At 41.2% G+C, this 9,548-nt stretch overlaps 4 protein-coding genes across 4 annotated transcripts; 1 reads left to right on the top strand and 3 right to left on the bottom strand.

Annotated features, from left to right (window-relative positions):
• Positions 1 to 540: 540 nt before the first annotated feature.
• On the top strand, positions 541 to 1,436 carry MELLADRAFT_104001 (uncharacterized protein; the record flags this gene model as incomplete). Its single annotated transcript, XM_007407318.1, has 4 exons — positions 541 to 611; positions 867 to 938; positions 1,009 to 1,087; positions 1,233 to 1,436. The coding sequence occupies 4 exons, from the start codon at positions 541 to 543 to the stop codon at positions 1,434 to 1,436; spliced, it is 426 nt and encodes a 141-aa protein (XP_007407380.1).
• A 1,285-nt stretch (positions 1,437 to 2,721) lies between these two features.
• Positions 2,722 to 3,663, bottom strand: MELLADRAFT_104000 (uncharacterized protein; the record flags this gene model as incomplete). The annotated part of the gene is made up of 5 exons (XM_007407021.1): positions 2,722 to 2,847; positions 2,927 to 3,047; positions 3,126 to 3,172; positions 3,244 to 3,307; positions 3,428 to 3,663. 5 exons carry the CDS (start codon positions 3,661 to 3,663, stop codon positions 2,722 to 2,724), a joined length of 594 nt encoding a protein of 197 aa, XP_007407083.1.
• Positions 3,664 to 7,911: 4,248 nt separating this feature from the next.
• MELLADRAFT_61005 (uncharacterized protein) lies at positions 7,912 to 8,613 on the bottom strand (the record flags this gene model as incomplete). The annotated part of the gene is made up of 3 exons (XM_007407020.1): positions 7,912 to 8,255; positions 8,317 to 8,481; positions 8,541 to 8,613. The coding sequence occupies 3 exons, from the start codon at positions 8,611 to 8,613 to the stop codon at positions 7,912 to 7,914; spliced, it is 582 nt and encodes a 193-aa protein (XP_007407082.1).
• An 81-nt stretch (positions 8,614 to 8,694) lies between these two features.
• Positions 8,695 to 9,298, bottom strand: MELLADRAFT_55321 (uncharacterized protein; the record flags this gene model as incomplete). The annotated part of the gene is made up of 1 exon (XM_007407019.1): positions 8,695 to 9,298. A coding segment is annotated over one exon (268 nt), but the record flags the coding sequence as incomplete, so codon positions are not given.
• Positions 9,299 to 9,548: the final 250 nt, after the last annotated feature.

The raw sequence follows: 9,548 nt of genomic DNA, 5'->3' as shown, positions 1-9,548 counted from the left end.
ACCATGTAGCCGAACGGGGATCTCGAGGGATCAAAATGACTTCAGAAGGTGAAGTGAGTAGAGATATGGTCGAAGTGGTTTATAGTCATAGAAGTGATGATGACCGATGTTGATTGGTAAACTGGTAAAGTGGTAAACTGCTCGAATCTAAATTCAGATTTAAATTGGGTCGCGTTGGCTGAGGGATCACGTGATGGCTGATCAGGCTACATACAAATCACAGTAACACAAAGCCATAGCCTAGAAGTAGAGACAGGCTGATACATAGCATGGGATGAGGAAGGTTTGTTCGTTAACATCAAGGTTAACAATGAAAGTCTCTTTTACCTTGAACCACAAATCTGTGGAAACGTGCAAGAATTAATAAATTATTAAAAGGTTAACAATGGACTTGAAAGCCTACCTCGCTTCCGCATATATGTCAGGTCCGAAAGCCGAAGCTAATCATCTGTTCCATCAGAAAGCTCAACACAAAAGAGCCGTGGAAAATCAAGATACGAGTAATTTAACGAGTCAAACTTCATCTGGGCTTATATGAACATGAATGATGTTGTGGAAGAAGAGAATGGACCAGATGAGGATCATCTTCCAAAAGATCATCAAATTATAACGTGAGACCGAACTGACGCATTTTTTTTTTGAAGTTACAACTGGAGTCACAGGAGGGTTACAAACTGTTGATTGAATTAAAGCTCATCTTAAATCACAGCAAATGAAACAAAAAGTAAAAGAAAGTCAAAGAGAAGAAACGGGTTATCGTGGTTCATCAGGTTGAAAGATTGATACAAAACAACTTCGAGCTGAGGAAAAAAGAAGGCAAGCCAAATATCTAGAAACGGCTATGATAAAGATGGAATGGGGAAAAGGTCAGTACAAAGGGACGATAAGAAAGCTGGTGCTGATAAATTGAGCAAAATGGCTGCTCAAACTTTTGCAAGGTAAGAAGTTCATGAGCCCTTCCTTTGGTTCTCGAGTCATACATCAATTATTTTTCGGGATATCCCATAGAACGATCAATGGTCAAGAGATGAATCAAGAGATGGAGGGTGTTCAACGCTGGAATGGTCCTGCAGCTGGTTTCTTAACTGTGAGTGATCTGGAATTTCAGTCATTTCTATGATTCTTGAACTCCGAGGAGATTTTAAACCTCGATGTGAGCATAGAAACCATCCGAATCGACCTCTGAGCAAACCCGACCTAAATAATCTGATCCACCACCACCGCCTTGAAAGAAAACTGGTCAAGGTGGAAAAATAGGTTCATTATTCTTGACTACAGTCGAGGTTACATCGTGGTCAGGCTACGTAGACGCGTATGAAAGACACAACAGCAATCACATGATGGAACTTCAAATTTTCAACCTCCATTTGCGAAGAGATCATGGATACGGGATGCAGAAGAAGTATCCAAAGTGGAAAGGGTTATCATATCTGTAATTTTGAATATGTCTGAAGATTAGTTGAACTTGAGCATTATGATCGAGTTAAATCGGAAATATCACACACACAACCAGTTAGGAAAGTGTAGGGCACCTGCTATAGCCCTGTGTAAACGTGGCTGACAAACGATCTTGATCAGTAATGATCACTTTGGAATAAGAACGCCGAAAACCATCAAGTTTCTAGCTTCACAGAGACTAACTTAAAGCAGTGACTCGTCTTGCCTTCGTGTCTTTGATACTTCATGCTGATATTACAGACCACAGTTTGCTCTTTGGGTATATCAGCCGTAAGATCTGAGTTCTCCGCTGTAGTATGTAAGTGTGTTGCACCTATCTCTTCAACCCCTCTTCTGTTAGGAACATCCGAATGGTGGGCTTTTTCAATCCTTGAGGCCGGGTCGATGAACTGCCATGCGTGTTCCCTCTACCACAGATAAAGAAGAACTGAGATAATATGATGAGTGAGAATATATTATTCATGTCTTGTGAATGGATATATCATATCCAAAGATTTCTAGCGGGGTACATTATCATAGGTAGCAAAGTTCAGACACATTTTGAACGCGGCCAAGATCTAGTTGGCGAAAGCTTCCAAATTATTAGACCTCCCAATACTTTTAACTTTTTGGACGTTTTTTTTTTGAATCTTGCAACTGTGATCTTGAGGATTTCGATGTTCAAGATACGCAATCAACACAAATCTATACATACCGCATGAGCCCTCAAGGTTTTCTAAATCTGGGCAAAATCACGGACATTCAAAAACCTCAAAAAGTATATGCAGATAGTTCAAAATATCAATAAGCCAAGTCCCACTAGTTTTTTACACCCAAACAGGATCCACTTTCATTCTTGAAAATTCCCCACCTAATTCCTTCAAACTTTGTAGTCTTCTGTTATCAATCTCACCTATTTGATGGCAAATATGATCCCAATCCTGTTCATGTTCTTGTCATAACCAGAAATAATTCACCTAGCTCTTCTGGTAATTGTTCCCATGCCAGATAAAACGAAACAGTCAATACAAGATCAAGAGTCAACAAATTCTAAGCTGAATGAATCTCTCTTTGGATTTCAAAAATCATTGCGAGAAAAGAAAATTAACATAATTCGAGTCTTTCTTTCAATGACTCAGCAAATGGTAGCCAGACAAAACTTCGGAGAAAGGAAAAGTTTGACCCTGGTTGCAGGAAACCATTGAGGACGTTTCCGTTGGAGTAAGACTACGCAGCGATAGATGATGAAACATAGCAGTGATCAGAAGATAGAGGCTGAGGTTCTCAACCTCCATTCACACGGACATCCTCAGTGAGATCTGAGCTACAAGCTTTACAGCCGACACCCTGATCGTCATTCATTCCCAGAAGATAGTTTGCAAACATGGGACCGGGGAGGTTTCCAATTGTCTGGTAATAGATGACAATCCAAGATCAGCCAAGGATTAATGTTACACCGTTATCAAATCAAATCTGAATCCTGACATACCACACCGGTTGGAAGTTCGTATTTTGGACATTGCTTCTTTCCTGTTGAAACCAACACGCTATTGCTGAACATATTGTTGTATGCTGCATTCATGTCGTCTTGCGGGTATGTAGGTGGTAGCCTGTGAAGTATATGCATTTGTTAAGAATGCTAAATCGATATAACATCAAGCAAACTGGCTACGGATGCGTGTACATACCCATTGATACCCGCTAAGGGGTCCATTTCGCGAGTGATTGGCATGACCTGTTGAGATAACATTCATTTGAGCAAGTTGAACCCATGATTTTTTCAGATGTCTGTTTCATTCAACTTACCGCACAGGTGTCACAAATGGCACAGGGTGGGGAAGGCTGGATAATATACAGTTGAGCAATAGCCCTGTGTGAACGCGGTTGACAAATGATATCTATCAGTAGCGATCAATACAAAGAAGTCTATCGGTTTGAAAAGAACATGAACGACTAGAAATTTCTTAGCCTGCCAGAAATAATGACTGACTGAAAGCAGTTTCGCGCCTTGCCTGTTTGTTTTGGATACTTGTCGCTGACTCGGCAGGTCATAGCACGATCTTGTTCTGAGAGGTCTTGACCATTACCCTGCCTTTTTTCAATAACGGTAGGGTGGTGAGCTTCCTCAAACACGAAGGATCGCACCGCTGATCTATGATTTGTGTTGACTTGAGCAAAAATGAAGCAGAACTGAGAGAAAGCCAAAAGTGCTAAGATATAGTTCATGTTGGTGATAAAGACTATTCGATGAGGCTAGTAAGGGCTAGTGGGGGTATCTAGACGGGAGGTAATACCAGCTGGTGGTCCATGGAGGGACACTGCTTTATACTTCTGCTGAACTCATCATAGTCCCACGCCGTGTCTCGCAGGACTCGGGGTGAGAAGCACGTACAATAAAGGACCCAATACATATCTATAAAAAGAATTGTTGATTGACACCTAAACTCAACTGAGTGACAAAACAGGACAAAACTTGACCATGCTGAGAGCATCTCCAACGGCACCTTGTAAACGTAACGATACGTAAGCTGTATGTTACGTTTACAGGGTCAGGTCAAAAAACCTAAGAGCATCTCCAACGCGGTCGGTATCTGTAAAACTCATACACATCCGAATTGGGCCTGCTGAAGAAGTACAGCAGGCTGTATTCGTTTTTGAGAATTGACTTCCTCCAACGCGCACCTGAGGTGCCCCCACCCAAGGTCATGCGGCTGCCGTAAATGCCAGATATCTTCCGAATTGATAATAAGTTGACATCAATCACAATCAATGATTGTGATCATCAATTGTGATCGATTGTGATCGAGGTGATACGAGATCACATCACAGCGCAACTGCTGGTACAATAGAGGCGTAGTTAGTGACAAATCCCTTTCCAATATTTCCCGTCCATTTTGATTTACCTGTTTCCTCTGTCTCATATTCTTTTATCTCAACATACTATTATCTTTCAATTTGTTATTATAATTCATTTTCCAGCTGAAATGAACCGCGAAGGAATTATTGCTCCATCTTTCATAGCTCAATTCGTCATATGCGCCGGCCTGCAAAGGCAATTTATCGCCGCTATTGCATCCTATAGCCCAGAAGTCCAGGCCTACCTCAAGGTATCACATATACCTCGGGGACCTGGCGGCTCTCATCCTGGAAGGTCGCCTAATCTGCCTCGAGACTCGGTGATGGGACACCTCGGATTAATGAGGGACTACTTTGACGTCACTCCGGTCTATAGTGAGCTGATGTTTCAAAGGCGATTCCGAATGAGTCGTCGCCTCTTCGTACACATTGCGAAAACGTTGGGCAGTATTGATCCTTACTTCACTCAGAGAACGGATGCTTTAGGTACGTTTTGTTAAATACTTTCATTCTATTCTTAACTTTGATGTTTATATCAGCTCTCTGTGATCATTTGAAGGAAAACCTGGCCTCTCGCCTTTCCAGAAATGTGCGGCTGCTCTCCAACAACTCGCTTACGGCACCTCGGCCGATGCTCAAGATGAATATTTACGTATTGGGGAATCAACCGCTATTGAGTCCCTCAAGAGATTCTGCATGGGTGTCATTGTCGCCTTCAAGTCCCAATTTCAACGAAAACCGAACGCTGAGGATGTTGAAAGAATTCTTGAAGATAATGCGAGTCGTGGGTTCCCTGGAATGCTCGGCTCCCTGGACTGTATGCACTGGGAGTGGAAAAACTGCCCGAAGGCCTTGAAAGGCCACTATAGTGGAAAAGAAGGAGTGCCGACTTTAGTGCTCGAAGTGGTGGCTACACGCAATCTCCACATTTGGCACTCCTTCTTTGGACTACCCGGAAGTCTGAATGACATTAATGTTTTGGAACGGTCTCACTTGTTCCAAGACTTGGCCTTAGGAAATGCTCCGCCCTGTGAGTATACTGTGAATGGAAACGTTTACAAAACTCCTTATTATCTTGCGGATGGAATCTACCCAAACTGGGCAACTCTCATCCAGACCATCAGCAGCCCTCAAGATCCTAGACCTAGTGTAAGATCTCCTTGAATGTTCATATCTATGTATATTCCATTAACTGATCTTGAGTTTGTTACAGCTCTTTTCGCAACTTCAGGAAGCGGTCCGGAAAGACGTTGAACGTACCTTCGGAGTGTCGCAAGCTCGCTTTGAAATTATAAAGGGCCCTTGTAGAATGTGGCAGCCAGCAGTTCTTGAACTAATCATGAACTGTTGTATTATATTACACAACATGATCGTAGCAGATCAGGCTGGCGAACCTCGAGGGGCAGATGATGTCCACATATTCGACCCTCCTCCGCCTCCTCCCCCTGCTCGACTTCCTCGTCCTGAAGGCGCCTTTGCGCGCTTCATGGAAGGTCGTAACTTCCGTGATCCCCAAGCTCAGCGAAAATTACGTGATGATCTTGTGGATCACATATGGGAAATGTTTGGCCCTCACGATTAGTAGATAGATGGTGGACGGTGTGGATTTGTTACGTGTTTGTTAATCGACCTAGTTATACAAACTATTTGTGGTTATTTTAATGTTCCTTACCACTCCCAATCCCTCTCATTCATTTGATTGTTTCTCTCGTTGGTTTCAAGTTTGTCTCAGTTTGTGTCTTGGTTTGTATCCTTTTTCGTATCCGTATCCGTTGTGGTGATCTATTTATGATATTAATCAAAAAAATTAATCATCTTTACTTTACCAGTTTATTAGCAAACTTCAATATAGCAGAGAATTCGAAATTCAGGTTTTCAGATCAATTGAAGCTCTTAGAGGCTTATGTATACTTATTAGCTCATTATTATGTCATCTTATTTCAAAATTATTATTAAGATCAACATAGTTTACTTACAAAGTTATTACAAAAAGACAGAAAAAGAAAAGATAAGAAAAATTCGAAAATATAGGTGTAAAAGTTGGAAAATGGTTTTTAGCTTATTTATAATTAAGTTATGGGTTTTATAAGGTTAGAATATGAAAGAAAAACAGTTTATTATACAGGAACAATTTTAATATTCAAGGTTGATAAGGGGAAACAGAGGTTATTAGCAGAAAGGTACTTTTTCGAAGTTGGTAAACAAGGGTTAGGCGTGTAGTTTACATATGTAATGGTGGTAGTGATGGAATTTAAGGTTTCCAAGAGGATTTTCCGGGATTTTTAAGGTTATAGAAGATGATGTCATATTACATGAGCAAGGAAAAGGGAGTAGCAGCTGTGAAAAGTGAAGAAAATAGGTGAAAATCGTCGAAAATGGAGGTTTTCAGCTAATTACATATGTCAAATGACGTCAGAATAAGTTGGTAGATGGCTCATTCAACGCAGAAGAGTGGATTACATAATGTACAACCTTTGAATCATTAGTAACGGAGGTGTATGTAAAAAATTATAAGGGAAATAAGAAATTGGTGTGAATCTCGAATTTACAGTCACAAGACACATGTAACACCAAAAACCTTAACTTCACAACTCAATATCTTACTCATCACTCATCAGAAGTAGGTCTTATAGGTGTCAGAAATGATTAGTAACACGTGGGCTACAAGATGCACTTTAGTAATCAAAAATTGGAGCACATCTGAAAAAATTCGTAATCTCAAAAATTGGGTTTCAGCTAGTTTACAAGGAAAAAATCACCTGTATTCATCTTAAGAAGTGCTGTACATTACATCATTGCGTCATTGATCAATTTTGGCTGTGAAAATTACATCATACATTAGTAACAAGATCATTACATTGCGTCATTACATGGTTTTTAGGGTTATTTAGGCGGATTTGATTGGTTTTTGAGGCTGTTGACTGTTGTAAAGATTGTTACATGTGGATATAAGTACTCCTTGATGATTTTGGGATTGTAGCGCCCTTTTCTGCATCTTATACCTTTTGTTGTAGTGTTATAAATCATCATTTATTTACTATATTTGTACTAAGATCACTTAAATCCGCCCCTTCAAAAGCAAGGAGAAATTTATTTACGTGTGTTAAAGACTACAAGTCTAATTGGGAATAATACTTACAACAGTATTGCTAGTAATAAACATAGTGTGTGACTTTTTTGCGCTTAAAATCTGGGAATAATACTTAACAACAGTATTGCTTTATTTCTCTGGTGCCTTTTATCCTTTTCTCTGTTATCACAAAGTGGTCAGCAAGTGCCCTTGTGCTGGTTTCTTTGAAGAAGGCAGTCTTTAGGCAACTTCTACTATATTACACGTAGTAGATTATCCCTTCTTAGGTGTTGTAAAGCTCTTGTTGAGCTTTAAATACTACACCGTTTGATGTTTTCTTGGTTCAAATTTTTTGTGCATATTGAAACAGAAATATATTTCTTTGTACAAAGTGACAACTCGCGTGGCAGCCATTCTTTGACTTACTGAGGCATGAAAAAAATGATATGTACACATTGGATGAATATGATCATATGTAGTACATGTGATTAAACACTCGCAGGACAAGAGAAAGAAAGAAAGAATCAACACAAAGTTCGCAATGGCGACTAAATAGCATCTACTCTCATTTGAAGATATTCCCATTTTGCTTGGTCATCAAAAACATTGACAAATTCCGAAGCTAGTCCTCCAGTACGTATCAATCGACCAGCCGCCGCTTTCTCACCGGGTTTCTTGAGGAAGGGTCCGTCGTAATGGTAGATTTGGTAGAGAGCCTGCCGAAGTACGCGAAATTCCTCACGGCGCTTATCTTGAACTGTCTTGATGATACGGCGAAGGGCCTCTCGAGACTTGCGAGTGCGATTGTATTCTTCCTGTCTCTCAATTTCCCTCTGCGCTCGAGGACTTATGTTGACTTCTCGAGCTGGACTGGGGGATCTTTCGCCTATACCTAGTATGGTTGTATGTTAGATAGTTAGATGTAGGTTTAAATGATATTTATGCTTGCTCACCGTGGTTTTCAGGCGTGCCATTGGTTCGGAGTCGTGGATCCACATGATTCACGGCTTCGGGCGTTGGCAAAGCAGGTGGTAGGCCCAGGATGTCGAAAAAAGACTGACGGAGGCGGAAACCATGAGGCGATAAACCAGAACCAAAGGTCGTGCCGAGCCACATGACTGCTTGATTCTGCATTAGTAAGACTCAAGTGACTGGCAAATCAACGCATATCACATACCATCAGGTGAACTACGGTCCGACCCAGAGCCGTCTAAGCCAGTGCTAATATTGGAGGAACCTGAGGAAGTCATGATAGCTCTGTGTAGGTGAGAGTACGAGGTTATGTGAACAACAATATACATAGATTGCAATATACGCAACAAACAACTATGAACAATTGTATTGAAATATGTACTAGGTAACTATAATGAGGAGATAAACGAATGACTATGAATTTAAACACGAGCTATAAAGGAAAACAAGAGATAAACGCAGCACACACAAAAAATGAACACGCTTGCAAAGATCTTCGCAGCAAGATCTTTCATAACAACAACGACCAAAGAAGGATATGGAAATAAAGAAACAAGAGTACACATAACTACTGTGACGGATCTAAATCAAACACCGCGTTGAGCTTCGTTCTTGCTATTGATCATCTCTTTTGCAGCCTCTAGACCTGCTCGGGTTCTTTCATCAACCTTAGAGGTATCTGACATGAGTACAGCCAGCTCAAGCATCTTCTCGAGAGCTGTAGTTTGCCTCTCGCCTTGTTCAGCAATTCTTTCAGTGATACGAATGCCCGCGGTTTGATTAGCAATAAATTGAGGCTCCACGTCATCTGCCTTAGAGTTTCGGTTTCGCTTAGCCTTTTTGTTACCTTCGGGGCGATCCATTGAAGGTAATCTACTAACGTCTGTAGCTGAAGTTGAAGAAGATGAACCCGCAGTCGTATTGCCCAAGGCTGCCATCACGTGAGGTACGGCAAAGTCGTCATCCACTCCCCCTGTTCCACAATGGTCGAGAACGGTCGAATTAGTCTTCCACTTAGGTGAGTTCTTGACTATGTTATAACATGCCATGTCCTTGAACTCGGTTCCGACATCCGAATGGTACATCACTAAAGCATCCTCCACCTGATCCAAAGCGCTTTTCCCGCTTTCCCGTAACATCTTGACTTGTTGAAAGCAGCCAGCGTACTTCGCCATAGCTGCATTGAGACTGGCCCAACGGGAAGTGAGGGATT

The sequence above is a fragment of the Melampsora larici-populina genome, assembly GCF_000204055.1.
Source record: "Melampsora larici-populina 98AG31 unplaced genomic scaffold MELLAscaffold_8, whole genome shotgun sequence".
NCBI classification, from domain to species: domain Eukaryota; kingdom Fungi; phylum Basidiomycota; class Pucciniomycetes; order Pucciniales; family Melampsoraceae; genus Melampsora; species Melampsora laricis-populina.
This window is presented reverse-complemented; position numbering and strand designations above follow the sequence as displayed.